This window comes from Anser brachyrhynchus, assembly GCF_964034855.1.
Source record: "Anser brachyrhynchus genome assembly, chromosome: 1".
Lineage (NCBI taxonomy): Eukaryota > Metazoa > Chordata > Aves > Anseriformes > Anatidae > Anser > Anser brachyrhynchus.
Window position 1 is genome coordinate 46110415 of NC_137694.1, and position 17798 is coordinate 46128212.

Genomic DNA, 17798 nt, shown 5'->3' on the forward strand with positions numbered 1-17798 from the left:
TCTAAGTAGTTTTCCCCAAATTTCGCATTTGCATTTTAGGATTGCTGATAAGTTTATGATCTGAAGTTGCAACTGAACAGAGCACTTAGAATACTTAGTGTAGGTAGCTGTTTTGTTTTCTGGAAAGCATGCTTCAGTAGAACTATTTGAGGTACAAAGAACGTTTAGCTTATTTGTTAGTATTTCATTGTTTTTGTAGAACTCAAAAGCCTAGTGTTCACTTTAGATACGTTGAGATTTTTTTTTTCTCTTTTAGGTTATTTGATGCTCTACATCAGTGAGGTCTTCCTTTATAGTAGAAGCTTCTGAGTCATTTAAACCTCTTAGACTTGGATTTAATTTCTGCATTCAATAAGGTTTTTTACAGAAACAATAGAAACAATGTTTTTATATTTTTTATATTTTCATAGAAATAATAGATATAATAACATTGAATGGATTTGAATAGGGAATTCTAATATAAATAGACTTAGATTTACTGAATATTTTTTCAGTAATTATATTTTGCCTTCTAAGCTATGTATCATAAATGATTTTGTTCAATAAAAGACATTATGTAGGCTGAATTTATTTTTTCTGACTAATCCAAGTGATTATTAGTACATCCTATAAAATATTTTATTGGTGACATGATGGATATTGACCTTTGATTATTTCAGTAACAGTGTTCATGACATTTTAAAGTGGTGACATTCTTGTTAGATACCCAAAAGCTTTGGAAGTTCTTTAAAATATGTAAAGTTGTGAAACTTTAGCCTTTTTAGTTAAAGTATGTTATTTGTCTTTATGAAAGTAGTAATTTTGTGCTGATAAAGTAATTCTAATCATGATCATAGTAATGCTTTGGATGCTCCTGAGGTAATTCTGACCTCTGTTGGCAAAGCAGAGCAAATGAAATGCGTGCTCTGTAACACACATTTGTTTTGATACTGTTTATTTCAGACATGATTAATTCTATGTTTTTCTTATTGGAAAGCTCCTTTGTTTTCTTTTTCTTTTTTCTTTCTTTTTTCCTCCAACCATTCTGATTAGATTGAGCATAGGGTAGAGGATTTATGCCCAAATTGTTCCAAATGAATAAAATTTTCTGTTTTAGTATTTTATTTTTGTCCCAGAAAACATATCCCAGTGTCTTTCTTATCTGTATTTTCTATATTATGCCAATGACATTTGACAATGTCACATTATAATAGCCCTATGTGTTAAAGATCGGATGTCACAAAGACTCCATTTTAGGTTATGCAACAACCATTCTGGAATAGAATGTTTAAGCCTCTTATAAAACATGATCAGCGGATTGGCTTTGCTCGGTTGTACATATTGCAATAGCTAATTTCACACTAATCAACCTTATTTAATATGTTAATCCACTTAAAAGAAATAAAGAAAATGAATATTAGATTGATGTAATCTAAACAGGTGCTAGTTTTTTTGCTCTGCATAACATCATTTCTCATTTGCGCAATCTATCGTTTCTAACTTATTTTTTTTTTCATATTTATTTTTCAGATGTCTTTCCTAGTTTTTGTTTTTGATAACAAAATTGATATTACACTGATGGAAAGAGAGAGTGTTAGCACTTTAATGAGGCTAGGTAACATACAGATAAACTGTGTTAACATTCTAGAGAAGACATTAAGTGCACCTCTGTTTTGAAACTATGCTACTCTAGAGAAGAGACTTGAATTGTTTAATATTTTATGTTATGGATAAGAAGGGTTTTTATGACTATTTTGAATTCCTTTTTACTGAGGTTCCTTTCAATTACTTTATATCTTGCAAAGACATACTGTTGTAGGCATCAGATAGTCTCCATCTTGCTCACTGTCTGTTTAGGGCTAAAGAGTCTTGAGTAATTGAGGAAGTACACTACCAGAAAGCACAAGTGTTATCTATATGTTGTCTGTATGTTATAGACTCTTGATAGAATTTAACAGCCTTAATATCACAGTGTTTGTATTTTGGAATTTAGTTGCTGAAGCTGCACTCTTTTACTGTTCTGAGTTTAGCTTAATTTTTTGTTAGGTTGTCGGAAAGAGTTGGATATTGTTGCTGCTGTTATGGCATGAAGATATGAAAGCTTTGAACTGAGAAAATGGCAAACTGCCTGGAGAGTTGAGCTAATACCACGTGGATATAAACAGAAAAACGTGAGATGATTAGGCATGTTACATCCTTATATGTCACAATAGCTATTGATGGATTTCACTGATGCAGAGATTAAGACTCTGCTATATATAGGGTGATTTGTGAATCTCTTTTGCAAATCTCAGCGTAAACTGAAAATGAGGTATAGAATGGCCTTTTAGAATCTAGGGGGAAAAGGAATCTTATTTTTTTTTCCTGTTGTTTGGTGGAATTACTCTATGTTTGAGGAAAAACAGATTGGAAAGGCAACATACTAAAGGCATACCAGATAGAGAGTTCTGTTCTGTGTGTCCTAGAGCCAGAAAAAAGAATCTAATCCCAGGTTGGCTTCTAGGATGAACAACGCTTAATTCTGGAATGAGGTCATGATTCTAACAGCATCCATAACTCAAAAAATGTTGAAATATATAGTTAGATTTCCCGATGCTCCTTCAAGTGTCAAAAATTCAGGAATTTTTATTACATATGACCAAGTGGCAGTAACTGTTCCAAGAAGCATAATTAATCATTTAGATTTTTAAAAATCTGCTTTTATAGCAAATATTGACTTTGCCTGTCCATGATAAGAATAAGTTTAAAGTTGCAAACTCCATGAATCTATGATGAATGTGAATACTATGTTGGGCATCCAAAAATGTATTCTGGAAAAGCTCTCTATAGCTCTTCTTCCTGAAAGCTCACAGACATTTGAATGAAGAAAAAAGAACAGTTAAAGGAATATATCTTCTAACAAAATATGTCATCATATCTGTGTTCTTGAGAGAAAGAGAAATGTGACTTTGTTTCAGTTCGTTTCTGCTTTGAGAAATATTATGCTGATGTGGGTATTTTAGATCTCAATTCCTTTTCACAAAAGAAAAAATTTGGAGTGGTCTGTCTCAGAACACATTCAGTTTTTCCAAAGAAAATACTGGTAGTATGTACTACATTTCAGTGTTCATAGATGTATTCATGTAAGTATATCTTACAATCATGAGATATGCAGGGGCTTTTAAAACCTTTCAGAAGATCCATTTCCATTGCTGTGGTTACAGAAAGAAAATAATTGTTTATATAATTTCACTAAGGAGCAGTTGTCTGGGAAGAGTTTTTACTTCTAATTGGAGTTCAATATATGTGTAAATATATACTGAAAAATATACAGTCAAGTATGTCTTATTGCTTTTCTCTCTCTATTGTATAGGCTAATATTACCTGATACAGCGGAGCCCTTGTTGATCTTGACAAATGTAGAGATCTTACACAAAGCCTATAGGTCTGATTCATAACAAACATGTAGAACTCTTCTAACTTGTATATGTAGGGAGCCCAAATCCATGAAACATAGCATGTGGAGTTTCTCTCCATGGGAGCAGCTAATCTGATGCACTGATCTTCAGCATTAGCTGTATGGCATCCCTGCAGATTGCTCAGATCGCATAAGAGCATACCTGCAGATATCATCAACAACAATTTAAAAACATGGCTCAGATTGCTTAAACATCAATGATTCCACTTATTAAAGGTATTGCCTGCTGATCTAGCTTTGGAGTAGGTATTTTCATAATTTAGTTAATAGCTGTTCCCACAGTGTTCTTGTGCAGGATGATGCAGAATGAGAGTTAACATTTTTTCCTATCTGGATGAGTGGATTCTTAAGGACAGAACTCTGGAATGGATCCAAGGATCTGTCTGACTCATCATTGCCAAGCTGGAGATACCAAGGTTCGCTATGAACTAAGCAAAACCCCAGTTTGTCCCTGTAGACAACTGGAATACAGAGGAACCCTGCTGTCATAACTGATGAAAGCTTTCTCCCTTTTAACAACTCAAGGCAAATTGGTCTTGACTGTTAGGATAAGGCAAAGCTTACGAACATTAGTCAGGAACATATTGCTCTCTGAATATAGCCACAGTATTATGCAGTATATCCAGGCAGTGTACTTCGAGATGAATATTCCATAAAGAATGATGAAGCCTTGCTGGTTAGAAAAAGGTCAAATGCAAAGCAACCTCATATATGACAGATTCCTTTAATAAAGAATGACTAATTTATCAACTGTTCCTTTGCATGACATCATCAAAAAGACAAAGTGTTTCTCCTTTATAAAAAATCAGATAATATGCAAAAAGATAACGGTTACACTGATACAACTATTAACTCTATCAAAATAACATAACATACCTTTAAATGAAACTGATTACCAATTCAAGTAAACTGAATTCCAGTTCAGTGAAGCTAGGCTGTGTGAATTTTGTTTGGGTTTAGTACTGCATGAACTACTCTAGTGGAAGACTGAGTACTCGTCAACATTTTTTATTTTTCTTCCAGCTAGACTCTTTACCAAACAAAGTGTGTGTCAATATGCATGTATGTACACACACACACAGGCTGCCTGATCTGCAGACTCCCAGAACGCATTTCCTAGTGGCCGAAGTCTGCTATGCACCTACTTTTTGGCTAAGTAGTTTGACCTTTGCTAGCAATCACACAATCCTGCACACATGAACTCCCTACAGTTGCAAGCTCTGTGGACGCATGGGCCTTCAGACCTATGGTCCCATTCAACTTGCTGACTCCCAGACACGTGGGTCCTTCAACCATGCAACTGTGTCTGACCCAGTTGCTGGCAGCTGGACTTTCATACACACACAGGCACAGAATAGAGTCCCTCATCCAGGAAAACAGGAATGGAATTTAATAAGGTTGGGTGCAGGACATGGCCAGACAATTGTACTGACCAGACAACTATCTACGTGTGACTGGCCCTTTTTGTTCCCTTATCACTCTATTTTCCTACACTTGTTCCTCCCCAAATCACCTAAATCCATCCATTTCCATGCCTTTGGTTCCTCCCCAAACAATCCCATAGGACATATTGTGCAATCCCATAATGTGTCCCTACTCCTGGGCAGTAACTGCCCTTAGTCTGAAAGGTGCTCCAGCATGGCCTTATCTTGATGGCTATCACCCCTGGACAATGGGGGTAGACTCTTGCAGGACAGCCCTGGGAGAGGCCCCAACAGGCTATCACTTACTCTGAGTCCATAATTTGGGTTCTCACCTGCCATTGTGCCTCTGTGCTTTGCTGGCTCAGTCAGCAAAGTCATGGCCTGATGGCTCTCCTGTGATGAGCTTGGGAGTAGGTGGAGTGGGGTATTATTTGGCCTCCCTCACCTGACACAGTCTCTGTGTTCCTTTGCGGATGTGCAGATGAGCTTTTTATCATTAACACTCACATGTATGATACTTTGTATAATTACTGTCATCTATCACAGTACTGTGCTGGCCTCTTCTTTGGCCAATCTGTATGTCCTCATATGCAGGTTCTACAATGTCTTGCCTAAGAAGATCCTTTACAGTTGCTCGTTAGGTCCTAACTGTGTCAAAATATGCTTTTATAAGACCATATCTACTTCCCTCAATTGTAATTCTTCTGTTGCCCTAAGATTATTCAAATGATAAGGCACGGCAGTGTCACACTGACTGTCCAAGACTCATGGCTAAGGGTATTTTGGATGTTGAGGACTTTTGTGTCTCTTTGTATGTGTCTGGGATTCTGCCTCTCCTCAGGCACACACACTTTTGTCATTTATAATTGGCCTTCTCTCAGCTCATTCCATGGGAGAAAGTGTGGATGGCCAATGGGATTCCTGACTGTACTAGCCTTGTACCAATCAGAAATATAGTTGGCAATAGCAAGAATGGTAATGGGCAAGTATACTAGGTTTTCTATTTGAAATTCAGGTTATTTGTATATTTCTAAATACTGCCACCTTACTCCAAATTTTAGTCTGGGTATATGTGGCCTGTTAAGTTTGTCAGTGTTCATTTAGCAGTGGTATTTGGCAAAACTTGAAAAACAATAATTACAAATAAGGTACTATTTCTTGAGTCTTAGATTGCTGGATATGATGCTTTTGTTCTATATGATTTGTTTTAATTACTCTTTTTTCTTTCATGCATATGTTATTACTTTAACTGCTGATCTTGCTTTTTTCAGGTTTTGAAAAAGATCATCATCTAACCAACTGTTGTTATAGCTCTCCATGGAGGAAAGAAGCATGATCCATGGAAGATAAATATGTCAGTAGTGCTAAATTCATAATTTTTTTCCCTCTTTTTGTACTGCTTGATAATCATCTTTGTGGAACTACTACTGTACATATAATTCTTTTGACAGACTTTCAAAACCAAATTCTGAACTCAAGCACAGTGTATATAGCAGGAATGCTCTGTAAAGATGAACAGTATTAGGTTGTTATTGGTGCGTGCCTTAGATAGGGTAGAATGACTCTAATTTATCTTTACTTGTCAGCTCCCAGTTAACATCCAAAAGGAGTTGTATATACACTGGAGGCTTCTACAACAGATGGAAGAAACCCTTCTCTGCCATTCAGAGAGACATAGAGTCACAAATAGACGCTACTGAAGCATCCCAGCATTATTTTTTGTGAATGTCTGTATATCTCCATAATGAGAAATCAAATGGCTTTCTAAATGCTCCCTTCTTAGCTTATCTCTACTTGCTCTTCAGGTTTCCATCTTGAAGTGTATAACTCCTTGGTAGGAAAGGAGTGGAGATACTTGAACAGAATCTTTGTATCTTACCCATTTGCTGCATGGTGGAATTTCCTTTACTTCTGGAAATCATTGCCAAAGAAAGGTGGAGGCTGGATTTGCCTTAAATTACTGTCTGCATGCCATTCCAATCATAATTTAATATTACTATGAAATTTATGGAATGTAGGCCATACCTGTATATCTTGTACAGGTAAACATCTTGTAAGACGCCTGGCCTTTCACTGAAATAAGGTTTGTTGGATTAACTTGGCCATATACCTATAAAGAGGAAGGACAACCTAGAGTTTCTTTGTCATCCTTTCTGTCTTGATCACAGTCAATATACGCTTGCAGTAAAATTCAGGCACGATATCCATCTATTTAGAACACTTCAAGGTAGAGGTGCCTAGGTGTATGGATTCACAGTTTCTAAATGGGTAGATAGATTTTCACGTAAGCTATTGAAGGAGGAAGTCATTTATTGGACATAACTTTACCTCATTATCACACCACTGTGGTGGATTGAGACCTGCTTGTACAGGAGCCACTCCAGGTATGATTCTTAACCCATCTAATTACTTATGATAGTCAATAGAAATAGGATATCCAACCTCTATGATATTTAATATCATACTAATATGTAAATGTGTTACAAAATGTAATAGAACTCATCATAGTTAGAAACAGGTAGATGTGCTGAAAAGAATGAAGCTGTTGGAGGGACTGAGAAAGATGTGAGGAGCAACTGAGGGAACTAGGGTTGTTTAGTTTGGAGTAAAGGAGTCTGAGGGGAGACCTCATCACTGTCTACAACTACTTGAAAGGTGGTTGTAGAGAGGAGGGTGTTGGTCTCTTTTCTTAGGTGACGAGTGATAGGACTCAAGGAAATGGTCTTAAGTGGCACCAGGGGAGCTTTAGATTGGATATTAGGAAGAATTTATTCACACAGAGGGTGTTCAAACATTGGAACAGGCTGCCCAGGGGAGTGGTGATGGAGTCCCCATTAGTGGAAATATTTAAGAGACACGTGGATGTGGCACTAAGGGACATGGTTTAGTGGCGGGACTCATTAGGTCAGGTTGACAGTTGGACTTGAAGGTCTTTGTCAACTTAAATGATTCTATGGTACTAAATAGAAATCACATCAATTGAACAGAATCAGTATGGAAATAACATGGTTCAGTGAAGTTCCATGTTTTTCCAGGCTTAAACTATTTATGGCCCAAACTGTAAATAGATCAAAGTTAAAGAAAACAAATGCAATAATTTGTTTCAGAGCCTCAACTTGAATAACATACTTGATCCCATAAATTATTTGACCACAAATTTTTGCTTTATTTTTTACACTGACACAACTAGACATCAGTAATCAAAACAAGATAAGCACATGCACACATTCAAAAATGAAATGTGTTTGAGATGCATTTCACAGTGAAACAATCAGAATTATATATAATAAACTTAAAAAAAAAAAAGAAAAAAAGAAAAAAGTTAATTGAGTGGATAGTCTCTCTGCCCTTTCCATTCTGAAATATTAAGAGAGAGAGATTCAGAGGGTTTATGAAATACAGTTGTTGGAGGTTTCCTTCTAATATACCAAGCAATAAGTAAATTCTGACCTGGTCTGAAGTGTGGTTACTCTTAATCCCTACCCAGGAAGAAATCACACTATTCCTTGTTACGTTATTAGGAATATAGCTCCCTTTCATCCTGACTTTCACAGTTATCCTTCCTCTATATGCAAGAAACATTACCTCTCCATGTGTATTTTAATTGTGTTCCAACAAATTTGATTTGACACTTTCACAGAAATTGTAGCTACTCAATTGTACTGACTTCTCATGTACTACAATATGCCTAAAAGAAAAATTCTCTGTACTGAAGGAATAGAGATTACTACTTTGCCAGGCTTTCAGCTTTATTTTGGGTTTCTTATCACGAGTATGACTTTTTTTTTTTTTTCCAAAATAATTGTTCTACTTATGGCAGAATTTCATTTCTATAATGATTTTTTTTAAAATGAAAGCCATAAATTAAGAACTACTTCAGTTTACATTTCAAAAGTAAATTTTGAACAATTTCTTATAAAAGTTAAATTAGTGTTTCAAAGAATGGTTCACCCAGTCTCTTTTTATTTAGTTAATAATATTAATTTTAAATAAGTAGAAATAAGTAAAAGTTATTTTCAAACTATTTTTTTATTTTCTCATTTTGATTATTTTCATTTTGATCTTTTTAACTCTCAGTTCATACATGCAAAAGCAGTTTTCAATACTGAAAATATCTAAGATGTTCAAGATATCATCTATTGTTGTCAGTTTACACCAATAATTGTGCTTGCCCATAAATAATCCTAGAATGCATTTGGGAGGTTGGTTTTGGCTCTGCTTCTGACTACCTTATTGTATTTATTATGCTTTAAAGTGTGAATTTCTAAAAGGGGTTTTGCTCAGTGTCACTAAAGCCAATTGGTAATTTGAAAGCCAAAGTAATTTGAAAGTGTACTTCAAAGACAGCAAAGCAGTGTAAACAATAGTTAAAACCATACAAGAAAAGAACACATATTCTTTATACAGGCTAATATACCTTATATTACACTGGATCCCATCAAAGAAGAATCTGTGGGAAGAAAAAAATATTACATTTACTAAAAAGAAGCACTTCTGTGTTTGATAAATAACATTATTACTTTAAAGAGGTTAGAGCAACATGGTTGTCAATTTGATTTATTTGTGCATACAGTAGAGAATGGGAAGTATTTTGCTGTGATTCATAGCAAGTAAAAATGCAATTATGTCTGAATAACTGATGATATATATAATATTGTGTAAAAAATTTGCATTTTCAGAATTGCTCTTTAAATTGTCCATATATATTGAATAAGCTCAGTTTACATGACTGAAAATATATCTGAATGTAGGCAGAGCAATAATTAGTACAGGAACCTGGCTATATGCTCTTTTGGCAATGTATATCTTTTGGCAATGTATTTATGTCAGATTATGCAACAATAGACATGCAAATTTTGGAAGATTTTGACTCAGAGTAACACAAATACCTATATATATACGCATATATATAATTCCATGTTTATTCTATGGAACACATGAAAAATAAGGAATCTGGACTTACATGAGCTGCTTGGTGTTTACCACTGATATCAATGGGAACAGGGTGAAGCTTAGTATTTCCCGTCACTAGAACTGACCTGGAAAGATGAGATTCACTACTTCTGTAGTTGTGAAGAAGCAGTGGGTCTCTGGGAACAGCTTCAAAAGATATTGAAAACCTGGGAAGGGTGGGGAGAGGAATGGAAGGGGCAAGGTCTAGGCCTATGCTAGGCTTCTCTCAGCCCTCATGAATTAGACCTCAAAATATGCAGGCTTGAACACTGCGCTCTGTCATTTTTCTCTGGAGGAACTGATTCCATCCAGGCAGTGTCATCCTCTTCCTTGCCACATCATTTCAGAGAAGAAAGAAATGGGAGAGTGTTATCACTTGGTTTTCAGATAAACTTTAAGTGAAACCAATGGGTCGACAGACACTGATGTCATCGGACAGCTCTCTTCAGCTTTTAAAGACTTATAATTTTACCACAATATTTTCCTTTGGTCTTGGTAGAACAATCATATAAAGACAATCATATGTTCTAGTACTGTTGATAGGGAATGTGACTATGTTCTGAAGTTTAAGTGAATTAACTTTTCCTTTCTTTTGTGTTCATGTGTGTGTAACAACAAGTACTTCACAACTATTTTTTTTCCATATAGCAAAAAGCATGGCAAAGAGCATTGCAAAAAAACAAATCAATCAACCGTCTTTTTCTTAAGTAGTCTGTCATTTTCATATCACTTTTGAAATGCAATTTTTTGTATGCAATTATCTTCAGCTTGTAAAAAAGAAAAAATAATTTTCTTACTAAGTAAATAGTATTTCAAATTAATATTTGACATCAGTTCAAAAGGTCAATATTCTTTGTCCACAGTGAGAACAAACTGTAATTAGAAGGCCTTTTTGCTTTTGGCAATGCAGTTGAAGTAGCATAACATAGTTTCTTTGAGCCTCACTCCAGCAAGTTATAATGGAAGAAAAATCATTGATGATCATGTTTTAATTCGGAGTTCTAACTCATCATTCACAGAAAACTGATTGTTTGTTTGTTGCTACACACACACACAAAAATGTTTTGATTAATTTCTTAAAATTAATTAAGAATTTTAGATTTTCATAATTTGTGATATAGGTAGGAAAAAAAATCCCTAACTTACTAAGTACATAAAATGAAGAAGCTTGCTTGTTGGCTGCATCAGAGAAATAGTAGAAACATATTTTTCAGAACATTCTATATTAATGGAAATCTAAAGAACAGTTAATCTCCTGTCACTGAACATGTTTTCTGGAGGTTGAATTTTAATTTTTTTTGTTCCAGGTTCTCCTTAGTGTTGGTTTCACAGTAACTATTTAAGTGTCTTAATACACAGATATATTGATATGTTTGATAATTCATCATGTATTATATGTATGATGCCAAAGAAGGGGTCTTTAGGCTTCCTCTCTTTCTCCAACCCACATTTCTTTAAAGTCAGATGGTTTCTACAGAGCTGATATACCACTATACTTTTGTCCTGCTATATTCTGATTACATGAGAAGATATTTAAATGAACCATTCACCACATCTGGTAGTTTTGGGGGGTAAGAATTTCTATTTATGAACTGTCCAATTTGAATTTGATTGTCAGTAATTGAAGCATAAATATCTACTGTATTTACTGAACTTGCATTCATTTTGTAGGAAATAATGTTGCAACACTACAGCAATGCAAGATCTCCTAGGAGGGGATTCCTGCACAAGGGAAGAGATGCCTGCAGCTGAGTCCTGCTCATGTCTCCTGATTCCTTTAGTTTGATAACCAAGTTCTGATTTTGAACATGTGTTTCTGGGAGGTGACAGTGATTAGTCTCTCCATCCTGTCTCATCTCTCTGCATCATCAGCATTTACTCACTCTCCTTTGTATCCCAAGCTGGGTGTCCTGTAAAGCTTCATATAGATACATTTATATAGTACCAGTTTTGAAAAAAAATCCTCTATAGTTTCAGTATTGAAAAATATTTCCTAAAACCATAGTGAGGAAGAAAAACAGCACATTAAAGCATGCCTGAATTAAATGAGAAAATCAGGGCAGAAAAGAACTGTTTTTTGTTTTGTTTTGTTTTGTTTTAAGAAGGGCCAAATGCATCATGAATAATATATGAACTGCATTTTGAGAAAACAATCAGGAAACAAATATTAAAAACTCCAAACCAAAGCAAGCAAGCAAGCAAAACCAAGTAAATTAGTATTCTGATTGTTTATACATTTATTTTAACATTTAAAGTATGACTTTCTATACCACTTTGTATTTTCTGATTCTTTCTTCTCTGAACTGGTACAAATAAAAGGAAGAAAGTAGGATCCAATGCATAAGAAAATAACTAATAACGTATTATGCAAAACTATAAAAGAGGTTATAAAATATCAATAGATAGGGATTTCTTTCCTTCCAGTATATGAGGTCTACCTGTCTTTGCCATATAAATAACATCTGTCTATTATGGAAGACCTATCATTTCAAGGACTCATTTTTTTCTATTTCAAGAAATTAAAAAAAAAATAATTGGAAAAAATTACAGTGTCTTTTACAGCTGGAAGTTGCCATCACTAGAAAAGAACATCTATATACTTCTGAGAAGGTTAAAAAAAAAAAAAACGCCTTTTTTTTTTTCTTTGTGCTCAAAGAAATGTTTTAGTCCTGTTTTTCCAAGAAGTGAAATTGCAGGGAGAGGTGAGGTACCCAGAATTATGTAGAATTACATTCACTTAGTAGAATTACAGAACACAGTTTATCACACAAATAATTCTGTGTGCATGTAGTATTTATGGGAAAACAACTGTTGCAATTTATGAGCTATTTAATCATGATACTTAGTAATGAAGTAGGGATCATTCTGTGAAACAAGCATTCCATCAGTAATAAAACACAGATTCAGTAGTACAGAATTTAAAAAAAGCATGTCATAGCACGTCATTTTATTGATGTAGATCATGAAAAATGACAACATGAAAAAAAATCTTTTTCCTTATTAGCTTCAGATTATTTTCTTTAAACTGCAGCATTTAATTCTAAAGTATGAAGTAATAGGAATATATTGCTTGCCAATGACTGGTTAACAGTATATTACAAGCTGAGGAAAACAGACTATAATTCAAGATTTATAATCATGTATCCTGGAAGTTGTAATACTAATGATTGAAAACTCTGTTACTAAATGAAAAATAGGTATAAAATTGCTTCCACAAATGATACTGTCAACTTAAAATTTAGTCAGTTAGAAAAAAGAAATGCAGGTACTCAATCTGCCTCTGGTATCCAATTTCTATATATTTTTTTTTTTTGGTAGATTAGCAGTCACATTTTCTTCTTTGAAACAAAATACCTCCTATATTGTTTTGTGAGCAGTCCATAATAGGTTGGGAAATGGGGCATACAATAAAGCTAACTGTAAAAAAGTGTTGTAAAATATGGAAAGATAACAAAAATAAAACACTGTTCATTAATTTATTTAATATGTATAATTTATGTCAAAACATAACTCTCAAAATGGGAAATAAAATATCAGACCAAACAAAATATTAATTTAGTGTCCCTTGAAAGAATATGATTGGTTCTCACTAGTCTTATCTTTGTATGAATCTAGACTAACTGGCCCAAAGTCAATTAATACATACTCATGAAAAAAATAGTGAAAAATCAGATTATAACCTCAGAGTAATAACCACAGTAATACTGGGAGAACAGATCTAATTGAAATGACAGAATAGTTATTAGTCTTTGAGAACTGCCCTACATTTAGTTCATGACTTCTATAACGATGAATATGTAAAATAAATTTTATAAATAAATTATATTGATATCAACATGACGTTTGCTATTTTAAGGTCTTTCTAAAATAATTTGTCTCTTATAAAGTCTAATCACACTTGTTGCAGTAGTCTTTAGATGAGTTATACATAGAATTTCTGATATTTCTTTACTTGCCAAAAAAAAAAAAAACAACAACCAGCTCCACAACAACAACAAAACCCAAACCTTTAAATTGTGCTTTATTTGCAGCATCTGGCGTGGACCAAATATAAACTGCACAGACAGTTCAGGTTATACTGCTTTACATCATGCAGCTTTAAATGGACACAAGTAAGTACCTCATGTTTAGTTCTTACGTAGAATTATATTTAACTCTGTACTTTGATATATGTAGCATAGCACTGAAATTTTCATTGAAAAGTGGGAAATTCAGACTTACTATATCCTCTTGGTGATAAGATTATTTAAGTAATATAAGAATTTTTGACCCCATCATTGATATCACCATGTAGTAATTACAAATGGGAAATGCATTTCAGAAGTTATTGATTCTATACCAGGTCTTCCAAATTCTTACTTGTTTTTGATTTGTTTCTTATCATTTCTGCTAGTGGTGGCTCTAGTGTTTTTCAGCTAGGGGGAAAATGCAACAGAAAATGTAGTATACTTGTGTGTGTGGACGTACACATATATAGTATATATAGTACAATGGATGTTTAAGGAAACGATACTGTGAAAAAAATATATACGTTATTCATTGTCAAAGTAAAACTAGTTTGAAACAACACTTGGTAGTTTTGCACTTGAAGACAGAAAAAAACTGTCCATCACCTTGTATGGGACTCTGTAGTTTTTACCATTACCATATGCATTCTTCTACAGGCCTGGGGAAAACCTGCAATATCCCCACTGGGTGCTACTGCACAGGCATACCGATGCAGGTGAACTCTTTAAGTAATTTAAGTATCAGTTTGAAACAAAACAAAACAAAACAAACAAACAAACAAACAAAAACCACAACAGCTGTGGAAACTTGCTACATATTCTGGTTTTACACCTTGAAATTTGTTGCGTGTAGCTCCTGTTATTACAAGTTGACCCTTATTCCATGTTACCTCCATTGTATTATGCTGACAACTGCATGTTATTAAGACAAACCAAGAAAGAAAGATTTTCAAGGTCTATAACGTTCCAGTGGGATGGACCTCACTATCACCAAGGTAAGAGCTGCCCTAATTAATGCAGTCCAGCTGTCCTGTTTGTAAACCGAGGTTGTTAACACTGTCTGAATTTTCACTTAAGGAAATTTTGACATAAGGCTTTAGATTATTCCGCTGTGGGAGATAAGGAACTGGTCAAAACACAACTGAAATTGAGAGTGATTTTCAGTAACTGTAAAGTGATTTTGGACTGTCTGTAAGATAACATGAATCTTTAAGTTCATTTAGTTCATTTATTTCACAATTTTTGCATTCTTGCTTAAAAAAAAAACACACAACAAAAACAACAACAAAAACACCTTTAGGATACTATTTAATTATATTCTAGAGACCTGCATATTTTCTGCAGACCAGATTAATGTTTTGGTGAAAATATGATATACTATTTCTGAATAAATAAATAATGTTAAAATACTATTAAACTAGATATTATATATTTTCCAAAATTTCAATTCTGTAGCAAGATTTAGAATCACCCATCAGCATATTTTAACTCCCTGGAATTAGTTCTAAGTTTAATATGAAATATTAAACTCTGTCATTATTAAAAAAGGGAAAATTAATTTTCTCTTGTTTATGGATTGTTTCCCCTGCAATTGCATATTTCTGATTGTCAAAAGCCAAAGCCCTAGCTTGCAAAATTTTCTCATTTTTTAAACAAACTAGAACTGTTTTTATGATATTTAATACTGAGTATAAACCAATAGTTACCCAGCAAAGTAAAAATATTGTGGTATAAAGCTGAATTTATTGCATATTTCAAGTGAATCCTACCAATATAAACAATGAAATTCTGAAGCATTCAAAAGCCAAATTGTATTTTCAGTCACAATGTTGGCCAAACTTCTGCTGAAGTCTGAAAGAACTTCAAGATGTGGACTTGTGTACAGCAGTAGATAAAACTGCAGTTTTTGGAAAGATCATAATGGTCACTGGATGCACTTCCTGAAACCATATTTATAGTTTGGTATATTAAAGTAAATTGAAATACATTATGATGTATTTCATGATAAATCATTATGGTTCAGGACCTCCTGTCCAGCTCATCATACTGACCCCCCTACAATGGTAGCATTGTCAGCAACAGAATTGGACAGACACCTTGTATCTCTAATTTCATTAGTCATCACAGATAACAAATAGCTCTACTCTCTGTTTCAGAATAGAAACTTCATATTCAAAATCAATAGTGGGTACAATATTTTGACTGGAGCCTTCCTGAATAAGAAAGGTTCTTCTTCTGGGGTTTTAATTTTTCACTCTTTACACTAAGATGAACTTCATCTATTTCAGAGTTTTTCATCAAAAGTGAGAGCATAAGACTCAGTGACCTAAGCAGCTATTTGTGGCTGGGACACTTGGACACCAGGCTTCAAGTGCCTGTTTGATCATTGTACGCAATGAATTCCCTCCTCATTGGTTATTCTGGGATGGTTCTCTTTCCTATTGAAGCTACTCTGCTTTATATAGGTAATTAAATCATATCTGGGGCAGGGATTTGAATCTCAGTCTCCCCTAAGTAATTTTACTTAGCCCAGTAATTGTACTGGGCTAAGGACTCTCAGTATTTCGCTCTCTCAAACTTAGATCAGAAAGTTCCTATGGAGCACCGAAAAAGACCCACCCTAGAAAAGTGTGATAGGTCAGGGCATTCCTGAAGGTTGAAGAATGTGTAATATTTTGTAACTTGACAACAGGGGACTGAAGTCTAAGTTTTCACATTCCAAGTAAGTGTCCAATATTCAATCAACTCTGCTGGGGCACAGCTTATCATATTTTTACTGTATTTGACTTGAAATTCTCTTCCAGATCCAGGAAGCTTTTTCTGGTAAAAATGTGTACATGTTTATGCGTTTCTTTAAACCAATTAGATATTGTGGATCAGAATTACATGACTGAAGAAAATTCTGAACTACTTCTCCCAATTGTTTCTGTACATCGACATCTATAAATTGTGGAGCATTGTTTTGTTTGTTTTGTGTTTGTTTTTCCCCAAAGTATTTCAATTTCAGTTTCTTTTGATTTGTGTCCCTTTCAAACTACTTTGTAGCTCTAACCTGCATTAGACTACCTACTAGACTACCTACTAGACTACCTACTGCAAGACCAACTATTGTGACGTGAGAAGGCTTTCAAACCTTATTTGCACTAAGAAGTCTCTCTGAGGAGTCACTTTTCTGGAACTTTCCATGTAGCAAAAGTCTTTCTTAGTGGAGCTACTCTTTCTTAGCTGTTTTCATGCTATTCGACCTTACCAGGGAGAAGCAAAATTCAGTTTAAAGTCTCCCTCAAGGCTTAGATGAGATGACTCCAATATCTCTATGACTTCTTTTGGAGACAATTGGGGTTTCCTTTTGACCTGTATATATTCACTCTTCTTTGCCACATTTTATCCACAATAGGCAATTAAATAAGGTTCCATCAAGGTTGGGAGAACAACTGTCTTGGGATTTACCTTCATGTATTACTACAATCTTCATTTGTAGTCAAGTGTTTCATTTATAGTCATAACATAGGCTGCACATTTTGGCTATATTTTCCTGTCTATTTAATATTTAGAAATGATTGGTCTTCATTTTTATAACTGTTTTACTTCAATAACCTTTTTTTTTTTTTCTGTTATTCAGGGTAAAAATTTTGGTAATATGTATGTTCATGTAAAGCTTAACAAAATAAGCTTCCCATCAATTTTTAGATTTACTTCCTGTTTTCCAGGGATATAGTTCTCAAATTACTTCAGTATGAAGCATCAACTAATGTGGCAGATAATAAAGGTTATTTTCCTATTCACTTGGCTGCCTGGAGAGGAGATGTAGACATTGTGAAGATTCTCATCCATCATGGGCCATCACACTCCAGAGTGAATGAACAGGTGAAGTGATTAAAAATATTTGTGTACATCATCAGAATAGAGCCGCACATACTCTTTAGGTCTGGCAAATTTATAGCCAAATTGAAAAAAATAATAATAATCTGTTTTCCA

General features: G+C 34.3%; 1 protein-coding gene across 5 annotated transcripts in view; it reads left to right on the forward strand.

Moving 5' to 3' along the window:
- ANKS1B (ankyrin repeat and sterile alpha motif domain containing 1B) overlaps window positions 1-17798 on the forward strand; it is a 441985-nt gene that overhangs the window by 36813 nt on the left and 387374 nt on the right. For all 5 annotated transcript variants that reach the window (XM_080595951.1, XM_080595956.1, XM_080595957.1 and 2 more), the window contains exons 2-3: window positions 13845-13925; window positions 17531-17687. In XM_080595951.1, the coding sequence (XP_080452077.1) occupies window positions 13845-13925; window positions 17531-17687 (238 nt within the window). The remainder of the gene's footprint in view (window positions 1-13844; window positions 13926-17530; window positions 17688-17798) is intronic.